We start from the raw sequence: 16820 nt of genomic DNA, 5'->3' as shown, positions 1-16820 counted from the left end.
AATATAGATGTCAGCAAGAAGTTTCCATCCAGCTTTAGTGGGTATTAATTCAGATCCAGAGGTTTTACTCACCAAGGGCAACAGCCAATAACAAATACTTAAGTTAAAAAAAAAAAAAAGAAAAATCTTCCTATTGGTATAAACGTGTTGTGAAATTTTATCTTAGAAGGATACAGTGAAAGAGGCAATAATTTTCTTTTGAGGAAGGCCATGTTTTAGAATATTTCGATTAAGATTTGATCCTTCTGCGATCCTTGCATGTTCTCACTTTTTTGTGCTCGAGGACATAGAGATTGCAGCATCGTGATGGCGACATTCACTAATGCAAATGACAGCTTTGGAGCTCTTTGGATTTGGTAAAGTGTAATTGGTAATTATATAGGTATTTTTATGTAACTTGCTGCATCGGTTTTAATTTGAGATGGATTTGATCTGAAGATCCAGTTATAGTGTACAAGTGTTTCTCTTTTAATTCTGTTCCCTGGAAACTTTGTGTGTATGGAATTTCCGATTCCCTGTAGATGTGTCAGCGTGCAGTCTGTGTAACTTCATGGCACAGTGTAAATATTTAGAGAGGTTCTATGGCAATGCTTTTTTTTTTTTTTTTCAAACTGTAAATAAATGTGTAAATTTACGTCTTCTCATAGAAGTTTGTTTGGCCTGACTTAGAAACATGGTGTAACATACACTGACTTTTGGGTGGTTTGGTTTTCAGCATCTTGGTGTAACTTGCAAGTAAAAAGAAGTTAGGACTATCTGATAGTGATGTATTTTTAGGATTTGCACCTGTGTCATTTAAATGCTGGTTTGACAAAATACTTTACATAATGTTAAGATTCTGAAACAGTTCTGGGTTTTGTGTGATACACAAAATGTGTGATTCTAAGAGTTGCCTTGCCTCCTAATGTATCTTGCTCGTACCCTCGCAGAGCCTGCCAGGAGTGAGACCCATTACCGCTCCCGTACGCCTTCCACTCTCTGCAACTTCTTCTTCCTAACGCTCTCTCCCAAATAACTTTAATGCCCGAGATGGTAGTGATTTACCGTAAAGTTTCATAACACTCTAAACCATTGTGAGTACCTGCCAGTAGGCCTGTTTCTGGGAAAGCTGCTCTCCATCCCTCTTTTAACAACTAAGAAGTTTGTTTCTGATTCTCGCAGACGCATTTCAAGCCTCTTACAGGAACCGCACAGCAGTTCCAGGCCAGAAGGTACCTTCTTATTAGTCACCAGCAGCAGAATGCGTGTAGGTGGGAGGCCGGGGGCAGTATAATGAACACGAGGGAGCCACACGCATCCCCTACCTCTCCCCTAGCGAACGGTATTGTACGTTATTTCCTTTAACTGCCCAAACCCTAGGGGAAAAGAGCCTCCCTTGTGTTGTGTCTTTGGTTCGAAGATGGGAGTCTAGAGCCGTGTGGGGAGGGGAGGCTGCAGCCCCCTCTCCCCCGGAGGGCCGCGGGGGAAGGCCACCTCCGTCACCGCTCCCCGTGCCCTGGCTCCGTTATGCACCGTTATACCCCTTTTTGCCGTGAAAACGCTCCCCCGCCCCGCCCGCTGCCCGCCCCCGGGGGGCGGGGCCTGGCCACGCCCCTGCTGAATATTCATCACCGGCCGTGACTATTGGCGGCCGCCCCCGGAAGTAGAAGGGGGGGTGCCCTAGAGCAGCTGACAGCAACATGGCGGCGGCGGCGGCCGGGCGGCGTGGCGGGGGCTTGGGGCGGCCCCCGGCGCCGGCGCCCGTCCCGGTGGGGGACCTGCCGCCCGCCGGCGAGCTGGTGCGTCCCTCGGTGACAGAGCTGTCCCAAGTGAGGACCAACATCCTCTGCACCGTGCCCGGCTGCGGCAAGGTCCTGCCCAACAGCCCGGCCCTCAACATGCACCTCAGCAAGGCCCACCCGCTCCAGGTACCGCCCTCCCGCTCGGGCCGGGGGGATACCGAATGGCGCGGCTCCTCCTTCCGCGCCGCCACGAAGCCCCCGGGGCCGGCGTTTGGGCCCGCCGGGGAGTCCGGCCTCGCCCCGCCGGGCCCGGCCGCCTCCCCGGCCCTGCCCCGCTGCCCGCCGGCCTCCCCCCTGAGGCGGGAAGGCGAGGGGCCTCGGGGAGGTGGGGGGGCGGCAGCCCGGTTGGGGCCCGGGGGGCTGCGGCCTTTGGGTTTGGTGGGGTTTGCTCTGTGGGCTGTAGGAGGGGTGTAGGAAGGCTGGGGAGGGGGCGGAATTCCAAATGGGAATAACGAAGCGTGTCTGGGTGTCTCTTGTTTAACACACACACCACCCCCCCCAGGTGAAAAGCGTGTGCGGGTCTGTATAAACACACCGGTGCGTGCCCAGTCTGACCAGTCGTAGGGAGACCTCCACCAAAATCACTGACAGAAAATAACCGTTTAACCGGTGTTAAACATACCAAAAGCGGTTAAAAGTTCTTTGGGAGTCAGTTTCTGTTATTTCATGTGCTGATTGCTTCTCTTCCTGCAGCAAGGCGTCATGGCCCCGCTTGTGAGGTGCGATGCAAACACGCTGCCTTTCCTACCCGTAGCAGTTGGCGAGCCCCCGTGAGCCAAACGCTGAGTGATGTTATGCTGGGCTTTTTGTTTGTTTTTTAAAAATGTCTGTGAGCCAAAAAAAAAAAAAAAAAAAAAAAAAAAAGAAACTGTAGATGGATGCCATTTTGGAAACAAGCCCTCATTACCATAGTACTCCTGAGAAAACACAGCCTGTGCTGGGGGGGGGAGGAGAGGCGCCGTTCAGCTGGCAAATCCTGGAGTGTGGGCCTTTCACAAAGATATCCTTGCTTTTCTTAAAATCGGAATGCCAAGCGTGTGAGGAAAAATCCTACTCCTGGAAAACTTCATTGCTGAAACGCAGCCCCAGCGGGCAAACAATAAACATTCTTGTTTTGTGAAATGGCTCATTACAGAATCAAGTGTGTGTTACACGTGATCGTTTCTGATGAACAAAAGGAAATAATCTCACGCAAACTTGCGATCTCCTCTCTCTGATGGTTTTATTTCAATTCCTAACATGTGCTACATACACTTTGGGGTGTGTTAGGTATTATGTCTCGCTCGTACATACGAGTGGAGGTGCGATAGAAGTTGAGAATGTTTGTTCACGTTTAGCAGACAGTTGTTTTGGTTGGGAGCTTGTGCCCGGAGCGTGTGCGGCAGCTGGTGGGAAATAGAAGTCCTCTTGGGCGTGAGGAGATGCTGCTTTCTCACCAGTTGCTTAGGTGGCTGTTAACTGTTGGTGCCTTGTAGAATTATAACGTATTTCGTACACCTAATTACTACATCTTGTGATAGCTTGGGCAAATACTGAAACACGGATGGATGCAGATTTCCGAGGGCATTGTAATTGAGAGTAAAATGTTATTGAGGCTTAAGGGAAGCTAGTTTTTTGTACTGTGTCTTAGATAAAATATCTTAAGTATTAAGCACGGCTTGAGAATGCATCTTGAGTGAAAGGCTAAAGATACGAAGGTAGAAAGATGTAAATCTAGGTGTGTGTTACTCCGTTTCTCCAGAAAAGAGGTGGACTTAGATTAATACTTTAGTATTAGTATTTCCATTAAAGAGAGAGTGAATTCCCCAGATAAAAAGAATTTAGTAGATTGCATTTGTTAGTGAAACATGAGGAATTAATGAAGAGGCAACTTAGCAAATGAGATGGTAAGCAGCTGTTGGGGAAGAAGAGAAGGTAGTAGTGCTGAAGAGAAGGGAGGTTGACTTGGTTAATTTTCATTAATAAAAGTGGCACCAGTAGAATCTTTTGATATCAAAAACTATGAGGTATTGCCATAGAATTATGGAATAGTTTGGGTTGGAAGAGACCTTTAAGATCATCAAGTCCAACCATTAACCTCATTCGTCACTAAACCATGTCCCTCAGCACCACAGCTACCCGTTTTTTAAATCTCTCCAGTTGACAACTCAACCCCTTCCATGGGCAGCCTGTTCCAATGCTTGACAGCCATTTCAGTGAAGAAATGTTTCCTGCTATCCAATCTAAACCTCCCTTGGCACAACCTGGGGCCATTTCCTCTTGTCCTGTCACCTGTGACTTGGGAGAAGAGACCGACCCCCACCTCCCTACTACTTTCAGGGAGTTGTAGAGGGCGAGAAGGTCTCCCCTCAGCTGCCTTTTCTCCAGGCTGAACACCCCCAGCTCCCTCAGCCGCTTCTCACAAGACTTGTGCTCCAGTCCCCTCACCAGGTTCATTACCCTTCCCTGGACACACTTCAGCACCTCAATGTCTTTCTTGTAGCGAGGGGCCCAAAACTGGACACAGTACTCGAGGTGGGGCCTCACCAGTGCTGAGTAGAGGGGGACAATCACTGCCCTAGTCCTGCTGGCCACATTATTTCTAATACAAGCCAGGAGGCTCTTGGCCACCTGGGCACACTGCTGGGTCGTAGTCAGCTGGCTGTCAACCAACACCCCCAGGTCCTTTTCCGTGGGCAGCTCCAGCCACTCTTCCCCAGGCCTGTAACGCTGCATGGGGTTGTTGTGCACAAAATGTTGTGAACCTCACCCCATTGGTCTTGGCCCATCGGTCCAGCCTGTCCAGATCCCTCTGTAGAGCCTTCCTACCCTCAAGCAGATCAACATTCCCACCCAGCTTGGTGTCCTCTGCAGGCTCCCGGAGGGTGCTCTCAGTCCCCTCGTCGCTGCAGAGGAAGGGCATTTCCATAGGAAAGCAAGATTACCCTCTCAAAACAGTGTCAAATGCAGTAGTACAAGATTATAGTCTTGTGAACTGAGAACAAAAAATTTGATGAGTCCTGGTTTCTAACAGAAATAACTGAAATAGGAAACTTGCAAAATCTGTTTTGCCGTGTGAGCGTTTAGGGTAACGCTGCTGCGAGAAGGGCAATCCTGAAATAGGTCAGAACGATATTCTGTGTCACTGCTTTAGGGCTGGAATCTGATTCAAATAAGCTAAAAGGAACCCAGAAGAGGTGTAGAAAAGGGCTACTAAGGATGATGAACGGCAAGTGTGTCTGACAAAGGGAAATTAGAAGAATTTGGCTTGTTTGGCCTAACAAAAGAAGATATGATGAAGTGTTGATATATAAATGTTTGTTTTCTGGCTCTTTAGCTTAACTAAGACAATAAAAATGAGAACAGCGGATATAAACTGGCACTTAATAGATTAGGCTTGAAACTTTTTATAGTTCTTTGGTCTTTTGTCTGTATTTTTTATGGAGCGAAGGGGAAGGCATCTGTCTAAGTTAAAAGTGAAGCTAGAGGAGTTTGTGTAAAGGAGAGGATCCAGTGGATTCCTGTGATAGCAGGGAGGCTGCGGTCAGTGATGGACTGGCTGGTGAAGGGTGGCTCACCCTTGGGGTGGGTTACCCAAGTGCAAATAGTTCTTATAATAAGAATAAATGCACTTCTCTCTGTGCTATTTAATAATGAAATGCATGATCTTCTGCTGCAAAAAATGTTTTAAATAGTTGGCTGCAGTCTACTGTAACTTACTGTTTTAAAGTAATCCTTTGGAGTAAGACTTTCTGTTGCAGGAAAGCAAGGTGTCACTCAGTTCACCGGGACTAAATCAGTAGCAAGGATTGTTACTTTACGGTTTCCGTGTTGCTGCTACAGGCCCTGTCTGAATGTCATCATTCCTCACAAAACAAGTATCTGCCTTGTGAGAAGTTAATTGAACAAATCTTTACCGGTAACTGGGGTGGGTGGCAATTATAGAACCATGGGAAGTCAAATCAGATGTACAAGGAAAGGACTCGTGAGAGTGTCTGAAATATGATTGGCCAGACAGGTTTCGGAGAAGATGTAAGTTTAACCATTTAGAGGCAGGGGGACTTTGAAGATGGTCAGAACAAGATTACTGTCTGGATGGGGTTACTTATATGTGTATCTCAACTTGTCACAACAAATTTGGTGTGATCTGTGCTTCCAATGTCTATGTTCCAGCTGATTAAAAAGCATCTTACGCATGTTTATATAGCTTTTAAACACTTGGTGTTATTCTGTACCTTGGTAATTAAGTAGTTTTAAATAACCTGACTGTGGTTTACCTGTTACCTGCCTGAACGTATTTCCCATATTGCTCTATCATTTGTTGGGTTGTGACATTAAATGTAACACACTTGGAATAACTTTTTATTTAGGAATAAATAACTCCAGTTGTCCCGCACTAAGCGTATTGATTTCATCTGTGGTGGGAGAGACCAAACATAGTTTTGACTTAAAGGCAAATCCTTTCTTCTCCTGAAGACTTTGAGACTGGCATCTGGTCCGAGTGTTTGCGGGTAAACTCAGGGTTAAAAAATGTAACTAGGGGTAGTGGTGCCAGAACAACTAGATTTCTTTGAATCATGTTCCTGCTTTGGGCAGTGGCTCTAGGAGGTGCAAAAATAATCACAGTAATTATTCAGCAGAGATGAAACAGGCCTGTTTATGAATGGGAAATGTCCATGGGGAAAACTGCTGTATGTAAAGTTGCTTAGAAGGTTAAACCTTACATGAAAACTCCCTTTTTAGAGAATTACTCCAGATTTTCTTGATCAAATGGGTGGTGATCGTTTTGGTCAAGAGGCTCTAAAGTTTGCTTCTTTTGAGTGTGGTATGTCATTAAGAAAAATGAACTTGCAGCAATGTCAGCAAGAAGCAGTGTTGAATGTGTGGAAATATAACTGAAATATTGCCTGAAGGGATTACATTTTACACGGAGTATTTTAGATTGAGAGATGATTTGCGGAAAAAAACAAATCATTGGAAGCGTCCCACTGATCTGCTTCATGGTATTCCTGAAATGAAAACAAAATGCTTAATGCAAGGCCCGAGTAGCTCAGCACAGAGTTGTTGGGTCGTGACTCGCTGTAGCTGGGTAAGAAGCGGGGGTGAGCCGTGAACCCCTTTGTGTTCTGGCAGCTGCGGTACATACTTTCTGTTTGCTTCACATGGGGCGACTGTTGCGCTTGATGGATTCTTGATGTTTGGTTTAACCTGTGTAAACACGAAGCAGCTGGAGATCTGCCCAAAGAAGGTAGTTAGGGAGTGACTGGTATAAAATCAACATTTCGCCACTGGCTGTGTGCCACTGTCACTGTCGTCATGCTCAGGAAAATCAGGTGCAGAGCTCGAACAGGGCGTGCTCCGGTAATTCTTCCCTGAATAATCATCTTGGAGATGCCATCCTGAACTACTCTGGGGACTTGGTTGGCCTCCTTCAAAGCCTCAGGATGTAAGGAGATCTGTAGCTACTCTGAGCATTAGATTTTTAATAGTTCACTTTTTAATTTTATGCTTAGACACAGATGCCTGATGTTTCCACTGAGACTCTTTCAGATAGGATATGTCTACAGGGATACGTCTTGTCTGGTTTCCATGGCTCTGTCCTCAGTAGGAATAGGTTCTGTGTGGTTGAACAATCCAGACAATCCCATTAATGTATCCTTTTTATATGTATTTTTGAGGTCCTCTTTGAGCAAGTTAAGTTGCTTTCTTCTGTTGTGTGCATGTGATGGTCAGTGAGACAGATGGCATGGAAAGCACAGGTACACCAGTCACTTAATGTTTGGAGCTTCACAATTAACATACCAGTTGTTAGTTCTGTAGACTTAAGTGAGATTTGATTTATGATCTGAATTAAGTGGCAGAGTGTACTTAACATTTTTCATTTGATTACAAGTAATCTCTAAATAGTGCCAACAGAATTCCAAGATCAGGGAAGTGTTGTGTTACACGGTGTGTGACTAATTTTAATAGTAGACTCTGCTACTAACAAGGAAAACCACGCTGAATTGGCGTAGTGTAGTGTCTGTAGGGAAAGCCTTTTGGCTCAAGTAACACAGAAGGTGGTTATAATTGCCTTGGAGCAGCGAGTATCTTGGTAGAAATAAATAGTCCAGTACCACTGCTCCCTAGAGCTTGTTGTGATTTCACTTGGTAAATTTTGATGGTACGTTTGCAAAGTAGCGTCCACATAGGTTGAAAAACTCCGTTTGAACTTTCAAATCACTTAGGAAAGTGCCTTCAACTCATTGAGGTGTGTAAACTCAGTGAGCCAACGTAGATGTGTATTCTGAATATTGTCGCAAACCTGTAGAATTGTCAACTTCTCAACTGATTCTTTTTCAGGGTGGAAAACATAATGCACCAATAAGGAAGGGTTTGAAAACTTCACAGAAATTCTACTGCTGTCCTATTGAAGGCTGCCCTAGAGGACCAAACAGACCATTTTCCCAATTTTCTCTTGTAAAACAGGTATTCCTATTTCCTAAAGTATTGTTTTTCATGACTGATTTGGTCCTGACTGTCTCTACTCCGGAGAGCGTACACTTTTGCATTCCGGTATGAGCAAAGCCTCTCTAGCATATATACAGAAGCTGGAGAATTGTATGCAGAAACTCCACGTGGGCATAGGGTTAATGAATTGGCATCTTTGCATGTTGATATTAGAGGACTTGAACCTTTTGATGAGGCAGATGCCCGTGTGTTCTGCTAAACTAGAAGACAGCCCCCCTTCTCCACAAATTAAAAAGATGGAGAAAGATCAAAAAGGGGGAAAAAAATCACAGTAGCAACCAATAGGCGTTTAAAATGTGGCTGATGCTTTTAAACGGCTTTTTCAAGTGGTCAAGAATTAAGAATTTTTATCTGCTTTAGTATCAAAATGCATTTGTTTACTAATTACCCACTTAGGAAAACACGTGAGACTTGTTTCTGCACGAGTGAGTGACAAAAGCACTCTTCTGCTGTTGGTTACCTGTGATAAGCTGGGGAGGACACAGGAGAGGAGTGGCTGGCACTTGGTGCCCTAAATGAAAAGGAAAGATTCTGCTGTTTGCTCTGAAGTTGACCTGTTTGACTTGAGACTGTTTGCTCAGTTGTGGATCTTCAGGAGCGTGCGTGTGTTGCCACATACAGTTACTACGCTCTTTGGCAAGTTTCAGCTATAGATTTATTAATGTCCATAGGAACCCTCCAGTAGCACGAGGACACATCAATGTTTATCTGTGGTTTAAGATGCACATAGCGCAAGCAGATTTACAAAGTTTAAATTCTTTCTGTTGATTTCTTCAAGCTTGTAACTTTTTCCTAATGAGACTTTAAAAAAAATTCTAAAAAAAAATTAAAAAAAAATTAAAATAACGTACTCTTCAATGCTATTTAACAACTAAAAAAACCTGCGAATATTAATGTCTCCCCTAAACATGATTTTCTTTTTTTTTATCTTAGCTGAAGGCTAATGTTTACTTTTCCTTGTGTATTTTAGCACTTTATGAAAATGCATGCTGAAAAGAAGCACAAATGTGATAAATGTAGTAACTCCTATGGTACAGAGTGGTATTTGAAGCGACATATAGAGGTCTGTGGCAAGACGTTCCAGTGTACTTGTGGGTGCCCTTACGCCAGCAGAACAGCGTTACTCTCTCATATTTACAGAACTGGCCATGAAATTCCTGCAGAACACAGGTAAAAGTGAAGTAATTAAGTAATGATACTTATATTCATCACCAAGTCCTCTGTCTCCCACGTACTGGCTGTTTGTTTCCTTTCTGCTGATTAAATTGGAAGCAGGCTCACATTGTTGTAGCTGTAAAGCAGTTTGCAGTTTCTTTGTTCTGTTGCTTTTAGTAGTTTCTATTTGGTTGAAGGCAATGATGTTTGATTAGGCAATAAGGTCGTTTCCCCACATATAAAACAAGAAGTAGTGATGACACTGTACTGCACGGCGTAAATGCTAGTGGTTCTTGTTGCCTCTGCTTTTACGGTTCTGTGAGAGTAGAGATGATTTGGAAATGTTTATAGCTTGGTGTGGAATGCAGTTTGGTTTATTTTCTTTTACAGTCTGGTTGTCTTTGCAAGTATTAGTGGATTTTTTTAATTTTTATTTTTTTAAAGCCTATACATGCATGTTTAGATTTATAGTTGTATTCAGATATACATACATTTCATAAAGGGTAATCTGTTTCCTGAGGCCTAGCCTGTCTGTCTGGGAGATTCAACTGCTGCAAAATTAAGTTTTGTGTGAAAGAGCGCTAATTGTATCTTCAGTTTCCATGACAGACCTTTACTTGTACACGAATTTTAAGAGCGCTGTCCCTCTGATGCTCAGTCTGAGCTAGCATCAAAGTAACAAATTAAATATGTCTTCAAATGAGAGTGCGTAATGTACAAGGAGGAAGAAACCATCTAAACTTCCACCTCCATTTAGAAATAGGTCTCCATAAAAGACGTAACCTTTTTTTCTTTTTTGAATGTGAGAGTGAGGAATTAAATTTTACAAAGCTGAATTAATCAGGCTTAGTTGTCTTCTCATACCCAGCCTCATCTGTGACTTCCGTTTATAGTTTTAATGCAATGACTCAAAAGAATGGAAGGCAGATGTTTTGTGCTTGAATGGAGTATAAATTATTGATCTCGTGTTCACAGGGATCCTCCTAGCAAGAAAAGGAAAATGGAAACCTTGGTACATAATCAGCAGCTGGCAGAGAAAGCAAATGAAGCGTTCATCAATACACACAATACTAACCCTGGCACTCAGGAACTGGAATCCTCCGAAGTGAAACTAGTGGCCTCTCTTGAAGGCTCCTGCAGTTCTAACTTCACAAACCAAATGCAGCCGAAATGTACACCGAAGATGCTTTTACCAAAGCCCAAGGTGGCTTTGGTTAAACTCCCAGTGATGCAGGTTGCTCACTTGCCTATATATGTATCTGCAACAGACTCTGCTGTCAAACCTGCTGTAGTGGCCGTTGATAACCAAGGTTCGGTTGTAAGTACTGTTCATTTATTGCCTCAATCTATAGGAATTCTGATTCCAGCACTGGAGGCAGAAACACTTGTGTTCAAAGATAGTATGCCTGTTTCAAAAGTGACAAATTCTGCTGACCGTGAACCAGTAAGTACTGGTGTACAAGTTGACTTGGATAAGGTTACATCAAATAACATGGGGCAAGAGCTGGGGAACATTTGTCACAAGAATAAAATTTCTTCAATAAATATACAGACTGACTTATCTTATATTTCACAGAACTTTGTGCCGGCTGCAGCCTGGACTCCCAATTCTTCTGTCTCCTCTTGCTCTCAGACAGATCTGTCATTCGGTTCACAGGTTTCCTTACCCATCAGTGTGCAAACACAGACGCTGCTGCCTGCCTCCAAACTGACTTCATCCATAGCTGCTCAGACCGATGCTTTCAGTCAGGTTTGTTTTCCAACCTGTGGCGTTTCTAGAGAGACTCAAACCAGTAGGACGCAGGACTCCATCGATGGAAGAGTGCAGATGGACCAGGCTGTAATGTGCAGTGACATCTTTGACGATGTTCATTCATCATATAATGTTTCTACTCACATTGAGCTCCCAGAAAACAATTTAATGCCTGCAAATATAGATCAAACCTTGCTGCAAAGGAGTAATAGCAAGAGCCCGAATCAAGATACGGTGAAGTCTGAATCCCTTATCAGCTTCAATACACAGACTAATATACTTCCACCTCAGAACACGATGGATAATCAAACCCAGACAATGGACCTCCTAAGTGATCTGGAGAACATCTTTTCAGGAAACATGTCTGGCCAGACGCTGGATAATCGGGGCCTTTTGTCTGAGACGAGTTCTAATGCTGACACGCATCTGCCGTCTGGTCCACCGCAGAGCACAGGAATAGACTTTGACATTGAAGAGTTCTTCTCAGCATCCAATATCCAAACTCAGACTGAAGAGAGTGAGCTTGGTACCCTAAACTCTGAGCCAGTTCTGGAGTCACTGGACATTCAAACTCAGACTGATTTCTTATTTTCAGATAGTGCCACTCAATCATACAGCTGCCGAGGAAATTCTAACTTCTTAGGTTTGGAGATGTTTGATACACAGACACAGACGGACTTGAATTTCTTTTTGGACAGTAATACCCATCTGCCTTTAGGGAGTATTCTGAAGCAGTCTAGTTTCTCCATGAGTACTGACTCATCTGACACAGAAACCCAGACAGAAGTATATCCAGCTACTAAAAACATACCTACTCAGAATATTGAAAGTAAAGTCCAGCTGAGTAGCACTGAAACACAGACTATGGATAGCTGCTTTGAGAATCTGGGGAGTTTATTCCTTACCAGCAACGAGACCCAGACAGCAATGGATGACTTTCTCCTGGCTGACTTAGCCTGGAATACAATGGAGTCCCAGTTCAGCTCGGTAGAAACACAGACCTGTGAAGAGCTGTGCTCCTTGTTTCAGAGCTCTGACAAGCCCAGCCATTGAGCACTACGTCATAGAACGGATTCCTGTGGTTTGAAATTAAGTTATTGGGGTGGGAGAGATGGCTTGACCAAGTTATCCACTTTGCATTATTGAATGTAGCTAGCGTGAGCAGTCGGCCCAAGAGGCTTTTCGTGCTGAAGGTACTTTATTGAATATGTAACTTTACATAAGCTGTGTGTATAAATAAGGGGGAAGAGAAGGGGGCTGTAACATGTTAATGTACATTTGAACCTTAAAAAAAAAATTATGTGGTGCCTATGTTTTTTCCTCAGACTTCTTTACAAAGCTGATAACTGCTTTCATTTAAGCAGAAGAACTTTTAAAGTTGTTCTCCATATATATCTCTCTACCTATTCCTGGCTTACATACAGGGTTCCAATGTGTGGGACCAAAACCCTGACCTGTCCAATTCAGATGCTTCCCTGAACTTACGGGGGAGGATTCTGTTAGTGTAAGCTACTTCTGTTTACTTTTTTTAGTAGCTTGTATTTTAAATCCGGCATGAACATAATAAGCCGTATTGTCTTCATTTACTTTATGCCTTCACAGCTCTTTCTCCTGCATAAGTTGGTATTTTCCAAATACCTGTCCAACACACTAGACCCCCATAGACTCCTGAGTTGTTGAATATATTTATTATTTAAAATATGTAGTTTTAAAATTTTTTTTCCAGAGTGGCACTGATGCCTTTGAAGGGTAGGAAAAGAACGTGGAATACATAATTATAGGAAAAATTAGTATGTCGTCCTTTTAGCTAGTGTAATAAAGGGGACTAACTTTTATAGAGTCTTCAGGAGGGATTTGCTTAAATTATTTCTGTCTGTAAGATGCAAATGTTACAATGTGTGTGCCTCAAAGACTGGAATAATTTGTTTTTGCTGAAATTCTCCTAGCTTTATTAAGATGCAAGTTGAGAAATGTTACAGTGGTTTATACCTCTATTACCTTAACAGAAATCTTTAGAAGTGGGAAATTAAATTCTCTAGAATACTTACTCACCTACACTCCTGGCTTTGGACTTCCCGCTTCCAAAACCAACTGGAACACAGAGCTGTAACGGAGCTGGGAGATCAGCTCACAGAAACCCTTTCAGAACAGCTGTATCTTGCTTTTGCACATTGATCTGCAGCCTTTAGAGAGTTTTTCTGAGTATCGTCAAATTCAAACAAACTGATTTTTCAGAGAAGAAATGCATGACCTCTTAGAAATTTTTTTGCTGTTCATCTTGCCCCTCATACCGTTGTTTGCAGTGGTTTTTTATTTGCATGAAAAAAAACAAAAGCCAGTTGTGAATGTATGTTGGAATTTGGCCTTAACTAATTTTTATCTCTTATTGTAATACCTGCAAAATGTAGGCCTCTGGCTTTGTGCTGGCCAGGTTTTTGTTTCTGTTACCTTAAATGAAAAGAGAAACCTCTTTGTGTCCAAAGTTCCTGGGCCTGTAACAGACTTTACTCCTCCATTGTGAGAGGAGAGGTATTGGCTGCGTATTTACTGGGCAGCCCATCAGTAAATGTATGTCCAAGCCTTAGTTTCTGAAGACTCGCTACGCTTTGTGCTTCATATCCTCAACTCAAAGATGTGGGAGTTGTTACTCATCCCTTGCAGCCAGCGTGGTTTGTTGAAAATGAGCAATACCTTTCGTTTCTTTTGTCTCTTCTTACCCCTCTTTAAATTACCATAGTCAACACGCTAATATGGTAAGCGTGAAATATGAATATAAAATTCTTATTTTCCTCATGAAAAACTCCTGAAGCCACAGCTATGTTGCCTGCTGAGTTTTTCAGCCTTTCTTGGTGCAAGTTCATGCACTTCCAGTCTTTGGCCGAAGAAACTGCAGAAAGGAATCTTGCGGTTTCCCCCAGGACTACAGTAATTTTGCTTTGGGGAAAGCCCCCCCAGGTTTCACAGTGTCTTGAGTTCTGATATTAAAGGTGGGATATATTGAAAAAAGGAAGGCATTGCTTATAATTCTACTTCTGCTGAAGATATAACTGAATCGTATTTACCTACCTACTTTGTAATTGAGAAATAAGATAAATGACAAAACCAGGTTAATTTATTCTACTGTAGTATTTTTCTGGTAGTGTTGCATCATCAGGTTTTTAAGTGTTTTTTCTTCTCCTTTCTTCTCCCTGGCTGAAATACCAGATAACATTTCTTCATACATAGGCTTCTGTGTTTTCCATGAGCAAGCTGTCCATCGGGGGTTGGACTGGATGATCTCTAGAGGTCCCTTCCAACCCCATGTGATTCTGTGATTTTGTATCAACACATGAAACAGAAGCAGTTACTAAGATCTGGTTCCTAGAGGAATACTTTAAAGGACTCTGACTGTTTGGGGAAAAACTGCATTTTCCACAGCTGCAGAAAGCAGAAATGAGAAACTGTTCATTACCTCTGAATTTAGAAAATCAGTCTTTTTTCTGCAAGCGAGGAATCTTAGGTGATGAGGAGCAGAATTGCAGAAGGCTTTGAATCGTAGCCATCCGAGAGACCAGGAGGCATTTCAAGAACTTGTGAAACTACAAATTAGAATGAGAATTGCCATGCTCTTATGGTGCCAGCCAAAGCTCGTAACATCAGAGACTATCAGAAAAAACCTAAGGTTTGTGTGGACACAATCTTACAATGCAATCGTTAATCATTCCTTGTACTTTGTAATTAGAAGTATTTATGAGCTTTGTGTGTTTTATTAGAACATGCAAATAGCATTCCCTTCCCTCATCCCGTAGGTTTAAAATAGTTTGAACTTTAATTAGGTGAACACAGTACTACAACATGAAATTATTAATTGAAAGTGCAGTGTTAAGAAATCGTTAAATGCATCTGCATTGTCTTAGCGAGGTGGCTCATTCTCACCAAAATTAGCTTCTTTCTTCACAAATTTGGTTCTCCATAAGTTATTCATAAAAGTCAGAAACCAGGTTTGGGTCCTTTGTCACTTTGTTTGGATTTATTAAGTATTTTTGTGAAAATGTGAAGACTGCAACCAGACCTCACAGTTTGCTGAATCTGGCAGTAAACCTAATGAAACCTGATCTGAAATTTGTTGCTGAATGCTGCTCATTCTTCAAATTGAACAAGTTCTTTAAAATAAACTTCAATCAGAACTATTTCTTGGTAGTACTAAAGTGATACTTATCTCCCTTTCTCTGCAGTTTGTCTCTGATTTTCAAGGCAGTGTCTCTATTGTAAGTATTGGTCAGCAGTGACTTCTTACTTTGCTTATTCTCTTTTGTATCCTCTACTGCCATTGGAACTACTGTACAAAATTAACATCAGATTCCTCGTAGTCTCTTAGCACAGATTTTTATCTGGAAGTGATGCTAACGTTACTTGTACTTACCCTTTGTGTTTCCTGCTTAATTCTGTTACACTGCAATTGCTGGATCTTGATCTGGTTGCCTGTGTAATGCTAATCTAAAACTGAATTAGTAGTTTTGCTGGAGCTTTTTCTTCCGGTATATAAAAAAATCAAACAAATGAAACAGCAAATTTGGGACACGCGTTCTATGAGAACATAAGCACAAACCAGCTGAAAAATGAGAGACCTGTCTTGTTGCCTTCCACGTTTGTCAGAGTGTTAACAGTTCGTGTGACAGTAGATGTAGGTTTCTTCTACTTTTGGCTTCATTTGCATCTGTTTCCACTAACATGCTTGTAAATATTCCTTTCTGCTCTGGGTAGGGAGGGAATCCTCCCCCAACTCCTCATGTCAGCCTGGAGAAACTGGTAGTTTAAAGTCAGAGTTTGCCACACTACGTATTCTTAGCTGTGCAAAGCTGCTTGTGTCAAAAACCATTTCACTTCCCAAAGGATATGATATCTTAAAGAAAAAAAAATACTTGCAGCTGTAAATGAAACAGCTGTAAAACAACCCTTGTGAGACCTCGTCTAGTTTTGAACAGTTCAGTGTCTGTACCTTCATGTCTGTAACTAACGCTCCTTACAAATTTTAATTCTAAGCCACCCAGTCATTTTTTTCTGTTGAAAACAAAAGGCTGGATTTCCCTGTTAGTCATACGGACCTTGATTGTGTAGAGGCAACGGAACAAAGGAAGATGACTGTTTTAAATCCTTGTCCGGCCAGCACAGGCTCACGTGCTTAGATCTGAGTTGATTTTTCTGTGAGGCTGGGTAGAGATGTGTTGGCAGCGTTGAGATCTTGGTTTTTTAGTAGGCTTTCAGATGTAAGTCAACAGGACTAATACGATACATACTGAATCACCATCGGGTGCTCAGCTTGCAAAAGCATGTGTTACTGAAATGACAGCTCAGAGATGAACCAAATGTACTTGCCTTTATCGTTAAGGTTGTACAGCTTCCTTTGCTTTAATCTATTTCTGATGGGTTGGTTTTTTAAACATGATCTTAATGTACAATTTACTGTTCCAAATACGTTCACACCAAAATGTTATTAACGTTTTGGGCCTTGCAAGCTTGTTCATTCATGTTTGGTTTAAGGTGCTGCTGTGCTTGTGTTCCTAGTGGCATAGGCCTGGTGTAAACAGATTTCCACTAATAACTTTATATGAACACTATGAGGACAGGGTTGGTCAGTGGTAGCAAGCTTCAATGCATGGTGC

At 42.6% G+C, this 16820-nt stretch overlaps 1 protein-coding gene across 1 annotated transcript; it reads left to right on the top strand.

Annotated features, from left to right (window-relative positions):
• The first annotated feature begins 1679 nt into the window (after positions 1-1679).
• On the top strand, positions 1680-12231 carry ATMIN (ATM interactor). The gene is made up of 4 exons (XM_074158127.1): positions 1680-1907; positions 8103-8228; positions 9241-9440; positions 10401-12231. The coding sequence occupies exons 1-4, from the start codon at positions 1680-1682 to the stop codon at positions 12229-12231; spliced, it is 2385 nt and encodes a 794-aa protein (XP_074014228.1).
• Positions 12232-16820: the final 4589 nt, after the last annotated feature.

This window comes from Numenius arquata, chromosome 13, assembly GCF_964106895.1.
Source record: "Numenius arquata chromosome 13, bNumArq3.hap1.1, whole genome shotgun sequence".
NCBI lineage: Eukaryota > Metazoa > Chordata > Aves > Charadriiformes > Scolopacidae > Numenius > Numenius arquata.
This window is presented reverse-complemented; position numbering and strand designations above follow the sequence as displayed.